Source organism: Pseudophryne corroboree, chromosome 3 (genome assembly GCF_028390025.1).
Source record: "Pseudophryne corroboree isolate aPseCor3 chromosome 3, aPseCor3.hap2, whole genome shotgun sequence".
Classification (NCBI taxonomy): domain Eukaryota; kingdom Metazoa; phylum Chordata; class Amphibia; order Anura; family Myobatrachidae; genus Pseudophryne; species Pseudophryne corroboree.
In genome coordinates this window covers 627,560,905-627,581,914 of record NC_086446.1, presented here as the reverse complement: position 1 = coordinate 627,581,914, position 21,010 = coordinate 627,560,905, and the positions used below count along the sequence as shown (strand labels likewise).

Genomic DNA, 21,010 nt, shown 5'->3' with positions numbered 1-21,010 from the left:
TGTGGAACACAGTGTACCCCGCTGCATAAATAATGACAATGGTTTGCATTGAAATGTTGGAGTAACTACCATGTGCCTTGCATGATTTCTCCTAGCCACAAGTGCCGCACTTGACTGGTCTGTATATATCTATATATATTACAGAGAACAGTAGATATGCACCAGCGTCATTTACCCCGAGATATGCTCATTCTTCAGCACATGTGGAGGTGTGAGGGGTATTGTACAGAGAGTGCAGCCCTAAGGAAGACCTCTCTTCCGCAAATAAGACTGAGGGAGAGAGGGAGGGAGGATGGGGGGGAGAGGGAGAGAGAGAGGGGTGGAGAGAGAGAGATGAGAAAGGCACAGATCGGAGAGAGAAAGAGAGAGGGGAGGGGCAGAAAGATGAGAGAGAGGGGACAGAGAGAGAGAGAGGATAGAGGCACAGAGAAGAGAAATACAGTAAGGGCAGAGAGAGGTACAGAGATGAGAAAGAAAGGCACAGAGAGGTAGAAGTAAAGATAGAAGCGAGAGAGAACACAACATATGGATGACCAGTGCTTTGGTTACATCATATTATTAATAATAATAATAATAATTTATAGGAAAATAATAAAAAGCTACGCGGCACACACCGCAGTGACACCCCCCCCCCCCCCCCCCCCCCCCCGAGTGTCCCCACCATCCATTCCGATCAGTCCACTCTCCCATTACGGGCCCTTACGCACAGACTTGGACTGTCACAGCACCAGGTTTATGGCTTTAACACCCCTCCCCCATTGATCCTTAGTGCGTCTCCAAGTGCTCCCTATGAGCCATCAGATCCCAAATGGTGGCCCTCACACCCCCCTTCAACCATTGCGGCTCCCATCACCCCCAGCCTGTGCTCCCCACACATTCCCCTTCACCCAGTGTGGCCCCCATCACGAGCAGCCTGTGGCCTTCACACACACACCCTTTTACACAATGTGGCCCCAATCACCTCCAGCCTGTGGCCCAACACCCCCCCTTTACCCATTATGGCCCCCATCACCCATAGCCTGTGTCCCTCACACACCGCTTTACACAATGTAGCCCCTATCACCTCCAGTCTGTGGCCCAACACCCCCTTTTCACCCAGTGTGGCCCCCATCACTCCCAGCTTGTGACCCGCACCCCCCCTTCACCCAGTGTGGCCCTATCACCCCTGCCTGTGGCCCCCTTACCCCCCCTTCAACCCCAGCCTGTGGCCCCCAACACAACTCCCCATACCCAATGTGGCACCTATCATCCCAACCTGTGGACACAACACACCCCAGCACTCAGTGTGGCCCCTGTCACTGCCAACCCATGGCCCTCACACTCCCTCTGCACTGAGTGTGGCCCCTGTCACCCTCATCCCGTGGCCTTCACAACCCGCTGCACTCAGTGCACAACCCTTTTTCCTGATCACTCCTTAACAGCCATTGCGCACTTCTTGTGGCCCTCGTCACCTCCCCCAGCTGTGGATAAGCCCTACGCTCATTGGGGGTCATTCCGTGTTAAATTTACCACAGCTACGATCATGTTCCCAGACATGCGGGGTGGGGTGGGGGGGGGGCGGGGGGGGACGCCCAGCACAGGGCTAGCCCGCCCCGCATGTCTGTCCGCCCCCCCCTCCCCCCGCACAAGTACAAAATCATCGCACAGCGGCGATGCTTTTGTATTTGTTGAGTAACTCCAGGCCAGCGTAGCTCCTGTGGCTGGCCGGGAGTTGCTCGTCGCTGCCCCTGGCCGCAGCGACTCCGAGTGACGTCACGCAGCCGCTGCAGCCCGCCCCCGCACGATCCGGCCACGACCCCAAAACGGCAGCCTAATGCCGCCCCTTCCCGCCTATCGACAGCCTCTGCCTGTCAATTAGGCGATCGCTAGATCGTCCGGCAGTTTCAGTCTTACACATAACAAAACTAGGGTCATATTTTTTTTCCATTTTTCATGTTTTTCCACCATTATATAAGTCACAAGTTTTGTACAGTATTGAATCACTTTAATATTGTTCCTTAACGCCCCCATACATCGGCAGCCCCATTTCCCCAAACTGCTGACTGGATTCCCTAATCAGAGGCCAGCAATTATTGGCGATCCGCCAGGGAATCAGGGAAATTGAACATGTTAAAAATCCCCAATTTGTCAGTCAGGATGGGGAAAATCGTGATTTTTAAACATGTTTTTTGGGGGACCAGGACATTACCCCAATATATCTGTAATGTGTGGGGGCCAGGGATTGGGTACCGTAAACACGGCAACAGACAAGACCCAAGAGGGTATGGGTCAATAGGTCGGCAAGATTTAGGTCGACAGCCATTAGGTCGACCACTATTGGTTGACATCATACCCTCCAACATTTTACACTGAAAAATCGGTACAAATCCGAAAAGGGGGCGTGGTCGCGGGTAAGGGGGGCGTGGCCACGCCCCTTTTCCTATACTTTCAATGGAAGTTTGGAGAGCCAAAAATCGGTACAGACCATGAAAAAAAGGTACTGTACCTATTAAAAAGGTACAGTTGGAGGGTACGTGACATGCATTAGGTCGACATGGTCATTAGGTCGACGTGAACAAGGTAGATATGGTAAAAAGGTCAACGTGAGTTTTTTTTTACTTTTTTTGGTGTCTTTTTTTCGTAAAGTGAAGGGGAACCCCAATTAGTGCACCGTGTCCCCTTGCATGGCGAGCGAATCCCTGGGGGCCATGAAAAATTTTTACTTCATCAAAGTTTCATCTTTATAGTTGCTACTTGCTATGTGTAATGTGCACAACTTGTTTGTTGTTTACTTTCCCGTGCTTCAATATCAACATATTTTTATTTATTTTTAGGAAAAACACATTACAGGTCGCTTCCAAAAGTCCCACAAATCTCAAATTGTGTCCAACCTAAGGTAAATCTAATTAGTGCTGAGGAACACAAATGTTACTACGAGGCTGAAGTTATCTACTGTAGGTGCCTTATATAATCTGTACCCGCCTGGGGATACATGGAGACACTCACTGACCAGGGATAGTTATTATTGTCCTAAACCCCCGCCAGCGTGTTGGGCAAGTGACCTAGATAGGCGACGCTGCTGAATTACCTGCGCCCCTGGCTTTGTCCCACACAACAAGTTGCAGTTTGCGGCTGCTGGCCGCCAGCTCCTGCCTCAGGAGGTGGGCACACAGGCTTCCTGTCAGACCGGCCCCAACGATCAGCACCCGAGACATGGCTTTGCAGGCGGATGGGAAGCTCACGGATCAGGCAGCCTCCTCCACGAGTTATACAGTAACAGCTGCTGGCCAAACATCGCTTTCCCTGGGTTGCAGAGTGCAGGCGTACAAGGCAGCCTGTCACAATGCTGGCAAGTCAGTAAGCAGCGCAGGTTACAACTAGCTGCTCATCGTAACAAGCACTTACTAGCTGTTTATAACAAGCACTCAGGGGCAAACGCAGAATTCCTACAGAAGGGTTTACTTTACACACACACACAAATATATATAGATTGCTGTATATAGATAGATAGATAGATAGATATACAGGGCTGGTGCTAGGCAGTGGCGTAACTAGAAATTTTTCTCCCCCAAGCCAAAAAATTCTTCGGCGCCCCCCCCCCCCCCCCCCCCCATAATTGGCACTATTAAAGGGATAGATGTGCGCGCGCCGCAAAATAGGGTGTGTGGCTTCGTTGGGATGGGCGTGGCTTCACATAAAGGGGCGTGGCATTGCAGGAAAAGACTACGTTATACCCCAGTTTTCCAACCTGCACGCCCAGACGTTAGCCACCACAGGGAAGAAAAATAATCCTGATTCATGCCCCTTACATTATTTGTCATTTTTCCTCCTTATAGTAATGCCCAGTATACATTATGCCACATACTGCAATGGCCCTTAGACATTATGCCACACACAATAATGCACATGACACAATATGCACACACCATAATGCCCCCGACACATTATGCCACACACCGTAATGCCCCCGACACATTATGACAGGAATCGCAATGCCCGTTATACATTATGCTACACACTGCAATGCCCCTGATACATTATACCACATACCACAATGCCCGTGATATAGTATACAACACACCGTAATGCCTGACACATTATGACAGGAATCGCAATGCCCGTTATACATTATGCTACACACTGCAATGCCCCTGATACATTATACAACAATGCCCGTGATATAGTATACAACACACCGTAATGCCTGATACATTATGACACACACCGCAATGTCCGTGATACATTATGCCACACACTGCAATGCCCGTTATACATTATGCCACACTGCAATGACCCTGAGACATTATACCACATACCACAATGCCCGTGATATAGTATGCCACACACCGTAATGCCTGTGACACATTATGACACACACCGCAATGTCCGTGATACATTATGCCACACACCGTAATGCCCATTACACATTAAGTCCTACAGTAAGGCTTCTAATTACTTTTAAATTACCTGCTCGTTGCCAGGGGTTTCATGCACTGGGTGTCATGCTCGTTGCCAGGGGTTTCATGCACTGGGTGTCATGCTCGTTGCCAGGAGTTTCATGCTCTTGGTTCCATGCACGGTGCCAGGGGTTTTCATGCTCAGGGTGTCATGCTCGTTGCCAGGGGTATCATGCACTGGGTGTCATGCTCGTTGCCAGGTGTTTCATGCACTGGGTGTCATGCTCGTTGCCAGGGGTTTCATGCACTGGGTGTCACGCTCGTTGCTAGGGGGTAGTGCTTGTTGCTAGGGCTGTGCTCCCAGTGCCACATATGTCCCCAGTGCCAGATATTACCCCACGGTGCCAGGTACTCACATGACCCCAGTGCACAATATAGCCCCCCCCCCCTGTGTGCCAGGTACACATATACCCCCCCAGTGCCACATATGCCCCCCAGTGCCAGATATTCCTCCTCAGTGCCACATATGCCCCCAGTGCCAGATATTCCCCCACAGTGCCACATATGCCCCCAGTGCCAGATTTCCACCCCCAGTGCCACATATGCCCCCAGTGCCAGATATTCCCCCCCAGTGCCAGATATGCTCCCAGTGCCAGATCCCCCCCCCCCCCCGCCAGTGCCACATATGCCCCCAGTGCCAGATATTCCCCCCAGTGCCACATATGCCCCCAGTGCCACATATGCCCCTCAGTGCCACATATGCCCCCAGTGCCAGATATTCCCCCCAGTGCCACATATGCTCCAAGTGCCAGATCCCCCCCCCCCCAGTGCCACATATGCCCCCAGTGCCAGATATCCCCCCCCCAGTGCCAGATATGCTCCCAGTGCCAGATTTCCCCCCCCAGTGCCACATATGCCCCCAGTGCCAGATTTTCTCCCCCCCCCAGTGCCACATATGCCCCCAGTGCCAGATATTCCCCCCCAGTGCCATATATGCTCCCTCAGTGCGTGCCCCTCCCCCGCCGCCGCCGCTGGTTTGTGTTGGAGGGACACGGAGGGCACAGCGCGCGCCTCTCCTGTGTCCCTCCTGCATCATCTCCGGCGGCCGCGGGTCTAATAGAAGAAGTGCCGGTTCGTGAGCCAATCAGAGCTCACGAACGGCACTTCGTTTATTAGACCCGCGGCCGCCGGAGATGATGCAGGAGGGACACAGGAGAGGCGCGCGCTGTGCCCTCCGTGTCCCTCCAACACAGCAGGGAGGGTTAGTAGGAGCAGATTGACATGCGGACGCTCGTCCGCATGTCAATCTGTGCTAAATCAGTGGCGCCCCCGCAGCCCCTCGCCCCCAAGCCACCGCGAGGACTGCGGGGGCAGTAGTTACGCCACTGGTGCTAGGGTGTTTGGCTCCTACCTACAAACTACAAATTTGCACCATCTCTCCAATACTTAATAATGGGACAGCAAGCACCGAAGGCACGTGTCACAAAAAGGGGTGTGGTCTCACAAGGAAGGGGTGTACCCAGACAATTGTGCCCCTAATTTGCATTACGCCACACAGTAACACATTCTTATTCACATTACACCGCACGCAGTACTCCCGATTCATATTATACCACATAGCAGTGTCACTTTACGACACACAGTAGTGCCCCTTATTCAGGGCTTAAAGTGGACCTGGAGAGTTGGAGGAGCTATATATTTGTACCCTAACCCCCATACTATGTAAAGCATAGGTTCTCAAACTCGGTCCTCGGGAGCCCACACAGTGCATGTTTTGCAGGTCTCCTCACAGAATCACAAGTGAAATAATAAGCTGCACCTGTGGACCTTTTAAAATGTGTCAGTGAGTAATTAATACACCTGTGCCCCTGCTGGGTTACCTGCAAAACATGCACTGTGTGGGCTCCTGAGGACCGAGTTTGAGAACCTTTGATCTAAAGGAACAGTGCGCGCCGAAGGAGCGCGCTGCAAAAAGGGGGGAAGGAAGGGACGTGGCCATACAATAGTACCCCCAACACAAATTACACCACACAGTAGCACAATATTATTGTCATTACACCGTACGTAGTGCTCCTATTTCATATTACGTCACACAGTACAGTCCCATATTCACATTATGCTACACAGTTCCCATGATAGCAGTGCGCTTATACATACACAATAATGCCCACAGTATCAGTGGCGCCTATACACCTAATAATGCCCACAGTATCAATGCCGCTTATACACACAATAATGTTCACAGTATCCGTGCCGCTTGTACACACAATAATGTTCACAGTATCAGTGCCGCTTATACACACAATAATGTTCACAGTATCAGTGCCGCTTGTACACACAATAATGTTCACAGTATCAGTGCTGCTTATACACCTAATAATGCCCATGGTAGCAGTGCTGCTTATACACATGTCCGCCGTATCTGTGCTGCTTATACATATAATAAATGCCCCCTCCCCCGTGTATGTGTGTATATATATATATATATATATATATATATATATATATACACACACACACACACATACATACATACATACATACATACATACATACATATACACACACTGCTCAAAAAAATAAAGGGAACACTTAAACAACACATCCTAAATCTGAATGAATGAAATATTCTTATTGAATGCTTTGTTCTTTACATAGTTGAATGTGCTGACAACAAATTCACACAAAAATTATCAATGGAAATCAAATTTATTAACCCATGGAGGTCTGGATTTGGAGTCACACTCAAAATTAAAGTGGAAAAACACACTACAGGCTGATCCAACTTTGATGTAACGTCCTTAAAACAAGTCAAAATGAGGCTCAGTAGTGTGTGTGGCCTCCACGTGCCTGTATGACCTCACTACAATGCCTGGGCATGCTCCTGATGAGGTGGCGGATGGTCTCCTGAGGGATCTCCTCCCAGACCTGGACTAAAGCATCCGCCAACTCCTGGACAGTCTGTGGTACAACGTGGCGTTGGTGGATGGAGCGAGACATGATGTCCCAGATGTGCTCAATTGGATTCAGGTCTGGGGAACGGGCGGGCCAGTCCATAGCATCAATGCCTTCATCTTGCAGGAACTGCTGACACACTCCAGCCAAATGAGGTCTAGCATTGTCTTGCATTAGGAGGAACCCAGGGCCAACCGCACCAGCATATGGTCTCACAAGTGGTCTGAGGATCTCATCTCGGTATCTAATGGCAGTCAGGCTACCACTGGCGAGCACATGGAGGGCTGTGCGGACCCCCAAAGGAATGCCACCCCACACCATTACTGACCCACTGCCAAACCGGTCATGCTAGAGGATGTTGCAGGCAGCAGAACGTTCTCCTTGGCGTCTCCAGACTCTGTCACGTCTGTCACATGTGCTCAGTGAGAACCTGCTTTCATCTGTGAAGAGCACAGGGCGCCAGTGGCGAATTTGCCAATCTTGGTGTTCTCTGTCAAATGCCAAACATCCTGCACGGTGTTGGGCTGTAAGCACAACCCCCACCTGTGGACGTCGGGCCCTCATACCACCCTCATGGAGTCTGTTTCTGTTCGTTTGAGTAGACACATGCACATTTGTGGCTTGTTGGAGGTCATTTTGCAGGGCTCTGGCAGTGCTCCTCCTGTTCCTCCTTGCACAAAGGCGGAGGTAGCAGTCCTGCTGCTGGGTTGTTGCCCTCCTACGGCCTCCTCCACGTCTCCTGATGTACTGGCCTGTCTCCTGGTAGCGCCTCCATGCTTTGGACACTACGCTGACAGACACAGCAAACCTTCTTGCCACAGCTCGCATTGATGTGCCATCCTGGATGAGCTGCACTACCTGAGCCACTTGTGTGGGTTGTAGACTCCGTCTCATGCTACCACTAGAGTGAAAGCACCGCCAGCTTTCAAAAGTGACCAAAACATCAGCCAGAAAGCATAGGAGCTGGTCCTGCAGAACAATTCCTTTATTGGGGGTGTCTTGCTAATTGCCTATAATTTCCACCTGTTGTCTATTCCATTTGCACAACAGCATGTGAAATTGATTGTCAATCAGTGTTGCTTCCGAAGTGGACAGTTTGATTTCACAGAAGTGTGATTGACTTGGAGTTACATTGTGTTGTTTAAGTGTTCCCTTTATTCTTTTGAGCAGTATATATATATATATATATATTTCTCTAACGTCCTAGTGGATGCTGGGGACTCCGTAAGGACCATGGGGAATAGACGGGCTCCGCAGGAGACAGGGCACTCTAAGAAAGAATTAGGATACTGGTGTGCACTGGCTCCTCCCTCTATGTCCCTCCTCCAGACCTCAGTTTGAATCCGTGCCCGGACGAGCGGGGTGCACCTTAGTGAGCTCTCCTGAGCTTGCTAAAAAGAAAGTATTTTGTAAGGATTTTTTATTTATTTTCAGAGAGATCTGCTGGCAACAGACTCTCTGCTACGTGGGACTGAGGGGAGAGAAGCAGCCCTACTCACTAGAAGATAGGTCCTGCTTCTTAGGCTACTGGACACCATTAGCTCCAGAGGGATCATACACAGGAACGCACCCTTGGTCGTCCGATCCCGGAGCCGCGCCGCCGTCCCCCTCGCAGAGCCAGCAGACAGAAGCCGGCGTGAGAAGCAAGAAGACTTCGAAATCGGCGGCAGAAGACTCCAGTCTTCATATGAGGTAGCGCACAGCACTGCAGCTGTGCGCCATTGCTCCCACACTAAACCCACACACTCCGGTCACTGTCGGGTGCAGGGCGCAGGAGGGGGGCGCTCTTGGCAAAAAGCAGCATATATACAGTTGGGCACTGTATATATGCATGAGCCTCCGCCATTATTTTACACACAAAACGCGGGACAGAAGCCCGCCGCTGAGGGGGCGGGGCTTCTTCCTCAGCACTCACCAGCGCCATTTTCTCTCCACAGCTCCGCTGAGAGGAAGCTCCCCAGGCTCTCCCCTGCAGAATCACGGTAGAAAGAGGGTGAAAAGAGAGGGGGGGCACATAAATTTGGCGCAAAAACAGTATATACAGCAGCTACTGGGTTAACACTAAGTTACTGTGTGATTCCTGGGTCATATAGCGCTGGGGTGTGTGCTGGCATACTCTCTCTCTGTCTCTCCAAAGGGCCTTGTGGGGGAACTGTCTTCAAATAGAGCATCCCCTGTGTGTGTGGTGTGTCGGTACGCTTGTGTCGGCATGTTTGACGAGGAAGGCTATGTGGAAACAGAGCGGGTACAAATGAATGTGGGGTCGCCGCCGACGGCGCCGACACCCGATTGGATGGATATGTGGAAGGTTTTAAATGATAATGTTAATTCCTTGCATAAAAGGTTGGATAAAGCTGAAGCCTTGGGACAGTCAGGGTCTCAACCCATGCCTGATCCTACAGCGCAGAGGCCGTCAGGGTCTCAGAAGCGCCCACTATCCCAAATTGTTGACACAGATATCGACACGGATTCTGACTCCAGTGTCGATGGCGATGATGCAAAGTTGCAGCCTAAAATGGCTAAAGCCATCCGCTACATGATGATAGCAATGAAAGATGTGTTACACATCACAGAGGAAACCCCAGTCCCTGACAAGAGGGTTTATATGTATGGGGAAAAAAGGCAAGAGGTGACCTTTCCCCCTTCACATGAGTTAAATGAGTTATGTGAAAAGGCTTGGGAATCTCCAGATAGAAAACTGCAGATTTCCAAACGGATGCTTATGGCGTATCCTTTCCCGCCAACGGACAGGTTACGCTGGGAATCCTCCCCTAGGGTAGACAAAGCTTTAACACGCTTATCCAAGAGGGTAGCCCTGCCGTCACAGGATACGGCCACCCTAAAAGATGCTGCGGATAGAAAGCAGGAGGGTATCCTGAAGTCCATTTATACACATTCAGGTACCCTACTAAGGCCGGCAATTGCGTCGGCCTGGATGTGTAGTGCTGTAGCAGCATGGACAGATACCTTATCTGAGGAACTTGATACCTTGGACAAGGATACTATAGTACTGACCCTGGGGCATATAAAAGACGCTGTCCTATATATGAGAGATGCCCAAAGAGACATTAGCCTACTGGGCTCTAGAATAAATGCAATGTTGATCTCTGCCAGAAGGGTCCTGTGGACTCGGCAATGGACAGGCGATGCCGACTCAAAAAGGCACATGGAGGTTTTACCTTACAAGGGTGAGGAATTGTTTGGGGACGGTCTCTTGGACCTGGTCTCCACAGCTACGGCTGGAAAGTCAAATTTTTTGCAATATATTCCCTCACAACCTAAGAAAGCACCGTATTACCAAATGCAGTCCTTTCGATCACAAAAAGGCAAGAAAGTCCGAGGTGCGTCCTTTCTTGCCAGAGGCAGGGGTAGAGGAAAGAAGCTGCACAATACAGCTAGTTCCCAGGAACAGAAGTCCTCCCCGGCTTCCACTAAATCCACCGCATGACGCTGGGGCTCCACAGCAGAGCCAGGCCCGGTGGGGGCGCGTCTCCGAAATTTCAGCCACAAGTGGGTTCACTCACATGTGGATCCCTGGGCTATAGAGATTGTGTCTCAGGGATACAAGCTGGAATTCGAAGTGATGCCCCCTCACCGTTACCTCAAATCGTCCCTGCCAGCTTCCCCCATAGAGAGGGAAATAGTGTTAGCTGCAATTCACAAATTGTATCTCCAGCAGGTGGTGGTAAAGGTTCCCCTCCTTCAACAGGGAAGGGGTTACTATTCGACAATGTTTGTGGTACCGAAACCGGTCGGTTCGGTCAGACCCATATTGAATTTAAAATCCCTGAACATATACCTGAAAAGGTTCAAGTTCAAGATGGAATCGCTCAGAGGGGGATTTTATGGTGTCTCTGGACATAAAGGATGCTTACCTTCATGTCCCCATTTATCCACCTCATCAGGAGTACCTCAGATTTGTGGTACAGGATTGTCATTACCAATTCCAGACGTTGCCGTTTGGTCTCTCCACGGCACCGAGAATATTTACCAAGGTAATGGCAGAAATGATGGTGCTCCTGCGAAAGCAAGGAGTCACAATTATCCCATACTTGGACGATCTCCTCATAAAGGTGAGGTCCAGAGAGCAGTTGCTGATCAGCGTAGCACGCTCTCGGGAAGTGTTACAACAGCACGGCTGGATTCTGAATATTCCAAAGTCGCAGCTGATTCCTACGACGCGTCTGCCCTTCCTGGGCATGATTCTGGACACAGACCAGAAGAAGGTTTTTCTCCCGACGGAGAAGGCTCAGGAACTCATGACACTGGTCAGAGACCTCTTAAAACCAAAACAGGTGTCGGTGCATCACTGCACGCGAGTCCTGGGAAAGATGGTGGCGTCATACGAGGCCATTCCCTTCGGCAGGTTCCATGCGAGGACCTTTCAATGGGATCTGTTGGACAAGTGGTCCGTATCGCATCTACAGATGCATCGGCTGATGACCCTATCCCCCAGGGCCAGGGTGTCTCTTCTGTGGTGGCTGCAGAGTGCTCACCTTCTCGAGGGCCGCAGATTCCGCATTCAGGACTGGGTCCTGGTGACCACGGATGCAAGCCTCCGCGGGTGGGGGGCAGTCACACAGGGAAGAAATTTTCAGGGTCTGTGGTCAAATCAGGAGACTTGCCTTCACATCAATATCCTGGAACTAAGGGCCATATACAACGCCCTAAGTCAAGCGGAGACCCTGCTTCGCATCCAATCGGTGCTGATTCAATCAGACAACATCACCGCAGTGGCTCATGTAAACCGCCAAGGCGGCACAAGGAGCAGGGTGGCGATGGAGGAAGCCACCAGAATTCTTCGATGGGCGGAGAATCACGTACGAGCACTGTCAGCAGTGTTCATTCCGGGAGTGGACAACTGGGAAGCAGACTTCCTCAGCAGGCACGACCTCCACCCGGGAGAGTGGGGACTTCATCAGGAAGTCTTCACGCAGATTGCAAGGCGATGGGAACTGCCACAGGTGGACATGATGGCATCCCGCCTCAACAAAAAGATACAGAGGTATTGCGCCAGGTCAAGAGACCCTCAGGCGATAGCTGTAGACGCACTAGTGACACCGTGGGTGTTCCAGTCGGTTTATGTGTTTCCTCCTCTTCCTCTCATACCCAAGGTGCTGAGAATCATAAGAAAAAGAGGAGTGAGAACAATACTCATTGTTCCGGATTGGCCAAGAAGGACTTGGTATCCAGAGCTGCAAGAAATGCTCACAGAGGACCCATGGTCTCTGCCTCTAAGACAGGATCTGTTGCAACAGGGGCCCTGTCTGTTCCAAGACTTACCGCGGCTGCGTTTGACGGCATGGCGGTTGAACGCCGGATCCTAGCAGAAAAAGGCAATCCGGATGAGGTTATTCCTACGCTGATAAAGGCTAGGAAGGACGTGACGGCTAAACATTATCACCGTATATGGCGAAAATATGTTGCTTGGTGTGAGGCCAGGAATGCCCCTACAGAGGAATTCCAGCTGGGCCGTCTCCTTCACTTCCTACAGTCGGGAGTGACTTTGGGCCTAAAATTGGGGTCCATTAAGGTCCAGATTTCGGCCCTATCCATTTTCTTTCAAAAAGAACTGGCTTCTCTTCCTGAAGTTCAGACGTTTGTAAAGGGAGTGCTGCATATTCAGCCCCCGTTTGTGCCTCCAGTGGCACCTTGGGATCTTAACGTGGTGTTGAGTTTCCTGAAATCACACTGGTTTGAGCCACTTAAAACTGTGGAGTTAAAATATCTCACGTGGAAGGTGGTCATGCTATTAGCCTTGGCTTCGGCTAGGCGTGTGTCGGAATTGGCGGCTTTGTCACATAAAAGCCCCTATCTGGTTTTCCATATGGACAGGGCAGAATTGCGGACTTGTCTACAATTTCTGCCAAAAGTGGTGTCATCTTTTCATATGAACCAACCTATTGTGGTGCCTGTGGCTACCCGTGACTTGGAGGATTCCGAGTTACTAGATGTAGTCAGGGCTTTGAAGGTTTATGTAGCCAGAACGGCTAGAGTCAGGAAAACTGAGTCGCTGTTTATCCTGTATGCATCCAACAAGCTGGGTGCTCCTGCTTCAAAGCAAACTATTGCTCGCTGGATCTGTAACACGATTCAGCAGGCTCATTCTGCGGCTGGATTGCCGCTTCCAAAATCAGTAAAAGCCCACTCCACAAGGAAGGTGGGCTCTTCTTGGGCGGCTGCCCAAGGGGTCTCGGCATTACAGCTTTGCCGAGCAGCTACTTGGTCAGGTTCAAACACTTTTGCAAAGTTCTACAAGTTTGATACCCTGGCTGAGGAGGACCTTGTGTTTGCTCATTCGGTGCTGCAGAGTCATCCGCACTCTCCCGCCCGTTTGGGAGCTTTGGTATAATCCCCATGGTCCTTACGGAGTCCCCAGCATCCACTAGGACGTTAGAGAAAATAAGATTTTACTTACCGGTAAATCTATTTCTCGTAGTCCGTAGTGGATGCTGGGCACCCGTCCCAAGTGCGGACTTCTTCTGCAATACTTGTATATAGTTATTGCTTAAATAAGGGTTATGTAATGGTTGCATCAGGGTTATCTGATGCTCTGTTGTTGTTCATACTGTTAACTGGGTAAGTTTATCACGAGTTATACGGTGTGATTGGTGTGGCTGGTATGAGTCTTACCCTGGATTCCAAAATCCTTTCCTTGTACTGTCAGCTCTTCCGGGCACAGTTTCCTTAACTGAGGTCTAGGGGAGGGACATAGAGGGAGGAGCCAGTGCACACCAGTATCCTAATTCTTTCTTAGAGTGCCCTGTCTCCTGCGGAGCCCGTCTATTCCCTATGGTCCTTACGGAGTCCCCAGCATCCACTACAGACTACGAGAAATAGATTTACCGGTAAGTAAAATCTTATTATATATACACACACACACACACACACACTATATAGCTCTGGTAAACAATAAAACTTGGAAGCACACACTTGCAGCAGGAGAATCCATTACAGTCTAAAACAAGGTTTTCAAAGCGTTAAACTCACTTTCTCTTACGTACTAGAGGATACTGGGGTCCACATTAGTACCATGGGTTATAGACTGGTCCACTAGAAGACTTGGGCACTTTAAGAAATCAATAGTGTGCACTGGCTCCTCCCTCTATGCCCCTCCTAGCAGACTCAGTTTAGCCTGCCTGCTTTGTGGGACTTAGGGGGGGGACGGCCCAACCTCCTATAGGGTTAATGGTCCCATACCCCGCTGACAGTACATAGCTCCTGAGGGACCTATTCGCAAGCCCTAGCACGGTGAGCGTACGTTTAGCGGGTCGCCGGCTGTAATGGCGGCATTAGGGTGTGGAGTGCAGCGCTGATATGCAGGCTGCGCTCCAGGGCCCAGGATGACATGCGGTGAGTGTCCCGCTGTGAAGGGCGTGCTGAGCCCCTAATGAATACCCTCACTGGTCAAATAGCTTCACAGGGGTTCTAACCCACTGTTAAGCAAAACACATACCTTAAGCCATGCACCATTACAGGGGCGAGGCTTCACTATGAGCAGATCCAGCAGCTCAACAGCGCCATTTTCCCTCTAAAGCTTTCACTGACAGGCATCGCAGAGAAGTGCAGCTCCTCCACAAAGTCTCCACGTCTACTAAGCAGTACCAGGGGGTCTTAGAAGGGGGGGGGGGGGGGCGTTGTAGAATACTAAGCCCTCTTCAGGGACTTAGTTTGGCGACCCAGGTGAGTTTACTTAGCTAATAGGGCGCGGTGTGGCTGGCTCCATTTTCTGTGTCTCCCTGCGGGCTCTGTGTGGGTTAAACTGTGTTTTCACCTTCTATGTGTGGGTGTCCCTTCACATTACCATGTTACGGGACTGTGTTTCCTGCACAGCAGAATTTCTGTCCTCCCCGGGATACTCGATACCGTGTACCCAAGATAGTACACATTCTCAGGCCAGTGGGTCAGAACCCCCATGGTTAGATTCCATTAAGGGAATGATCTCTGTTATTTCTAATAAATTGTCCCATACTGAAAAAGAGACACAGTACTTAAGACGGTCTATGGGTGACCTGATGAATAGAGATTCAGTTCCCATACCAGCGTCTCAGACCCCTGCCATTTGTCCACAAAAGCGTACTCTGGCCCAGCTCATGAAGGCTGATACTGATGACGATGCATCTGACACAGAAGAGGGTGAAGTGGACGCGAGTGGGGGGGATGCTGTCCTGTCACAAGGAATACAGGCCCTGATAGAAACATAGAATTTGACGGCAGATAAGAACCACTTGGCCCATCTAGTCTGCCTGCACATTCCTGACAAGGTGGCGGAGGTAGATGAGGAATCTTATTTTAATGTAAAAAATAAATCCTCAGCTACTTTTCCAGCATCAATGGAATTGAATGCCCTGTTTGAGTAAAGTTGGGCTAATCCTGACAAGAAGTTTCAGATCCCTAAAAGGTTAATTACATCCTTTCCCTTTCCTCTGGAGGATAGAAAGAAATGGGAAAACCCGCCAATTGTGGACGCATCGATATCTAGGTTGTCACGTAAGATAGTCTTACCTGTTCCTGTGGCAGCATCCTTAAAGGACACGGCTGACTGCAAGATTGAGACCACTCTCAAATCCCTATACACTGCTGCTGGGGTGGCCCAGAGACCCACTATTGCTTTTGCATGGATCACTAGGGCCATTGCTAAATGGTCAGGTAATCTAATTGACGGGTTAGATTCCGTACCCAGGGGGAGATAATTTTACTCCTACAGCATATTCAGGACTCTACTAACTTTATAGTGGAGGCCATAAAGGAAATTGGCTTGCTCAACGCCCGCAACACTGCCATGGCAGTGTCAGCACGCAGGGGCTTGTGGTTACGCCACTGGACTGCGGATGCGGATTCCAGGAAAGGCGTGGAAAGCCTACCATTCACAGGTGAGGCTCTTTTTGGAGATGAACTGGATACGTGGATATCCAAGGCTACGTCAGGTAAGTCTACGTACCTTCCTTCCGCAGCACCCCCAGCTAGGAAAACCTACTCTGCTCCAACTCTGCAGTCCTTTCAGACAGCGGAATTTAAAGGTAAATCCAAAGGTTCATCTACAGCCTTCAAAGGCAATAGAGGTAAACCCAGAAAACCAGCAGCTGCAGGTTCTCAGGAACAGACCTCCACTTCTGAAGGCCAGCATGATGGTGGAAGGCAGGCAGGTGGGAGCCTGGTTACGTTATTTCAGTCACATTTGGGCAACATCATGCCAGGATCCCTGGGTCAAAAACCTTATCACCCAGGGTTACAGAGTGGAGTTTCAGAAACTCCCACCTCACAGATTCTTCAAATCAGGCTTACCAGCTTCTCCAGAAGCAAGTATGACTTTACAGGCAGCAATTCAGAAACTGGTACAAACTCAGGTCATTGTCCCAGTTCCACTTCAACTACAAAACAAAGGCTATAACTCCAACCTGTTTGTGGTACCGAAACCGGATGGTTCGGTAAGGCCCATTTTAAACCTTCAAGTCACTGAACCCGTACTTAAGGGTGTTCAAGTTCAAGATGGAGTCTCTGAGAGCGGTGATCTCAGGTCTGGAGGAGGGAGAATTTCTAGTGTCTCTGGACAAGGATGCGTACCTTCATATTCCGATTTGGCCGCCTCATCAGGCTTATCTACGGTTTGCACTACAGGACTGTCACTTCCAGTTCCAGGCCCTGCCATTTGGCCTCTCCACGACACCGAGGGTATTCACCAAGGTAATGGCAGAGATGATGTTTCTACTCCGCAAGCAAGGAGTGAACATAATACCGTACCTGAATGACCTGCTTATAAAAGTACCATCCAGGGAGAGGTTGTTGGACAACATTGCTCCAGGATCACGGGTGGATTGTGAACCTACCAAAATCCCACCTGGAACGAACACGGAGGCTTCCATTCCCGGGGATGATACTGGATACGGAGGAATAGAAGGTATTTCTTCCATTGGAAAAGGCATTGATAATCCAGCCGATGGTGTGGGATGTTCTAAAACCAACCCCGATATCGGTGCATCTATGCATGCACCTTCTGGGGAAGAAGGTATCCTCTTACGAGGCTCTGCAGTACGGAAGGTTTCATGCAAGGCCCTTCCAGCTGGATCTGTTGGATTGTATCTTCACATGCACCAGAGGATACATCTGTCACCGAAAGCCAGGATTTCTCTTCTGTGGTGTCTTCAGACTTCTCACCTGACCGAGGGTTGAAGGTTCAGGATTAAAAATTTGATTCTGCTAACCACAGACACAAGCCTCAGAGGTTGGGGAGCAGTCACCCAGGGGGGACAGTTCCAAGGAAAATGGTCATGTCAGGAAACCATTCTTCCGATCAACATTCTGGAGCTAAGGGCCATATACAACGCCCTTCTACAGGCGTCACATCTTCTTCAAGATCACGCTATTCAAGTTCAGTCGGACAATGCGACGGCAGTAACGTACATAAACCAATAGGGCGGAACGAAGAGCAGAGCAGCAATGTCAGAGGTAACAAAGATTCTCCTCTGGGCAGAAAGGCACGCGGTGGCACTGTCGGCAATCTTCATTCCGGGAGTAGACAACTGAGACTTCCTCAGCGGACACGACCTCCACCCAGGAGAGGGGGGCCTTCACCCGGTTGGTGTTCGAGTCCTTGACACGTCTATGGGGAATCCACAAATCGACATGATGGCCTCTCGTCTCAACAAGAAGCTGATGCAGTATTGTTCCAGGTTAAGGGACCCACAAGCAGTGGCGGTGGACGCTCTGGGGACTCCGTGGGTCTACCAGATGGTGTACGTGTTTCCACCTTTTCCGTTGATCCCACAAATTCTCAAAAGAATAAAAAAGGAAAAGGTTCAAGCAATTTTCATTGCTCCGGACTGACCAAGAAGGGCCTGGTACGTGGATCTACTGTAGATGCTCCTAGAGGACCCGTGGCCTATGCCTGTTCGCGAGGATCTTCTACAACAAGGGCCGTTCATGTATCAAGACTTACCATGGCTACGTTTGACGCCGTGGAGGTTGAGCGTCAAATTCTAGCCCAGAAAGGGATCCTGGACAGGGTTATTCCAACCTTGATCGAAGCCAGAAAAGGGGTAACATCTAAACATTACCACCGTATTTGGAAAAAATACGTCTCTTGGTGTGAAAACAGGAAATTCCCTGCAGTGGAATTTCACCTGGGACGTTTTCTCCTTTTTATGCAGTCAGGTGTGGATGTGGGCCTACAGTTGGGCTCCTTAAAAGTCCAAATTTCAGCTTTATCCATTTTCTTCCAGAAACAATTGGCTTCCCTCCATGAAGTTCAGACATTTTTGAAGGGTGTTCTGCACATCCAACCGCCCTTTGTGTCTCTTACGGCACCTTGGGATCTCAACATGGTGTTGCAGTTCCTACAGTCGGAATGGTTTGAACCTTTACAGGAGGTGGATGTAAAGTTTCTTCTTGGAAGGCCGTCACACTGTTGGCCTTGGCTTCAGCAAGGAGTGTCCTGGAGCTGGGGGCGCTGTCTCACAAGAGCCCCTATTTGATTTTTCATGAAGATAGAGCTGAACTCAGAACTCGTCAGCAATTTCTTCCTAAGGTGGTGTCTGTGTTTCATATCAACCAACCAATTGTGGTTCCGGTGCTTACTGACACCTCTGCTACCTCAAAGTCCTTGGATGTTGTGAGGGCTTTGAAGATCTGTGTGAAATGGACAGCTCGTCACAGAAAATCTGACTTGCTGTTTGTTCTCTATGATCCCAAGAAAATTGGGTGTCCTGCTTCGAAGCTGTCTATTGCTCGCTGGATCAGGCTTATTATCCAGCATGCTTATTCTATGGCAGGATTGCCGGTTCCTAAAGTACAGGCCCACTCTACTAGATCGGTGGGTTCTTCCTGGGCGTCTGCCCGGGGTGTCTCGGCTTTACAGCTCTGCCGAGCGGCTACTTGGTCAGGTTCGAACATGTTTGCTAACTTCTACAAGTTTGATACTTTGGCCTCTGAGGACCTTAAGTTTGGTCAATCAGTTCTGCAGGAACCACAGCACTCTCCCACCCGGTTTGAAAGTTTTGGTTCATTCCCATGGTACTAATGTGGACCCCAGTATCCTCTAGGACGGAAGAGAAAATAGGATTTTAATTACCTACCGGTAAATCCTTTTCTCGTGGTCCGTAAAGGATCCTGGGCGCTCGCCCAGTGATTTGTGTTTCCTGCACTGTTACTTTGTTAAGTATTGTTGTTGGCTCAGCTGTTGCTGTTCCTGGTCAAGTTTGGTTAACATGGCTTTCTTATTGGTTTGTGTGTGCTGGTTCAAATCTCACCACTGGCCTTTCAATCCTTCTCTCAAGGTATGTCCGTCTCCTCGGGCACAGTTTCTAGACTGAGTCTGGTAGGAGGGGCATAGAGGGAAGAGCCAGTGCACACTATTGATTTCTTAAAGTGCCCAAGGCTCCTAGTGGACCCATCTATACCCCATGGTACTAATGTGGACCCCAGTATCCTCTATGGATTACGAGAAAAGGATTTACCGGCAGGTAATTAAAATCCTACTTTTGGCAGAGTCAGGCTGCCCTGAACACACTCAAGCTCCTGCATCAGCATGTAGAGGCCAGGGGGAGGGCTCAGAAACCGGAGTGCAGGGAGAATGAGAAGGCTTCATGTCATATATAATGTACCAGCAAGAACAGAAAGTGAAAGTGGCGGCGGCCAGCCTGTGCGGACGGAGTGAAACCCCTTCTACGTTCTCTGCTGGGAGGAGGAGGGGGAGGGAAGGGAGATCAGCGCCACTGGTGGACTGGACTCTGGAGCCTCATGCAGCCGGCACCGCTGCCTATACAGTCTGATAGGCACTGTGGCAGCCGGTAGCAGCAGCACACAGCAGCAGAGTCTCAGAGCAGGGAGAGCGCCTCTCTAAGCCGGCGCCTCCCTGCTTTGCAGGCTCTGCTGAGCGGGTTGGGTCATCTCTGGATGACCCCTCTCCAGCAAGGACAGAATGCTCTGCTCCTGGACTTCCCTCTTACTGTATGTTTGCTATCACCTGTACTCAGGGCCGGTCTGACCTTCTGGCACATGCCAGATGGGCAGGTGGGCCGATCCGGTCCCTCAGAGAGCCAGGAAGGCCTCGCGCATCGCAGCTTCCGGCTCTCTGGTTCAGCCGCCCCCAACGGTCTCCATGGAAATGGGGGGGTGCCACGAGTCCACGCTTCCGGACTCGCGGTGCGCCCTCACCCCGACCCCAGCAAGCGTCGCCATGGTAATGGGGGCGTGCCACGAGTCCACGCCCCCATGACTTGTGGCACACCCCGTACATCGTGGCGGCGCGCCCCCGTAACATATGCGCGCAGCCCCGTGACGAGCGCGCACTCACGAATGCCCGGGCTGATATACAGCCCTAGTCCGTCGCTGCCTGTACTAAAACACCTTTCTTATCCATTAACCTATTCAAAACAGGTGCCACAATCATAGGTTAAGAGGGAAGTACAAAAGCAGAGCAGTTTGACCCTTCTGGAGAGGGTCATGATGGGAGGTATGAATATATATATATATATATATATATATATATATATATATACAATACTCCCTTTGGTGGCACCAAATCCTTCGGTTTTATGCCACCCTGATACTTATTTCAGTGCTGTCTACTGACGCAGCTATGTTTATATACCCTGTACTTGTCCTATATTGTATTGAACCGTAAGTCACTGTCTTCATGTTTTGCTTGTTTACTCTGTAATTGGGCGCTGCGGATCCCATGT

At 50.3% G+C, this 21,010-nt stretch overlaps 1 protein-coding gene across 3 annotated transcripts in view; it reads right to left on the bottom strand.

Annotated features, from left to right (window-relative positions):
• The window catches only part of RNLS (renalase, FAD dependent amine oxidase), a 627,109-nt gene that overhangs the window by 524,226 nt on the left and 81,873 nt on the right, over positions 1–21,010 (bottom strand). Inside the window, exon 1 of one of the 3 annotated variants that reach the window (XM_063961707.1) lies at positions 3,068–3,295. The exons of 1 other annotated variant lie outside the window; for it this stretch is intronic. In XM_063961707.1, the coding sequence (XP_063817777.1) occupies positions 3,068–3,194 (127 nt within the window). In that variant the 5' untranslated portion in view covers positions 3,195–3,295. Of the gene's footprint in view, positions 1–3,067; positions 3,296–21,010 lie in introns of those variants that run through there. One more of the 3 variants, XM_063961708.1, reaches the window with a different exon arrangement.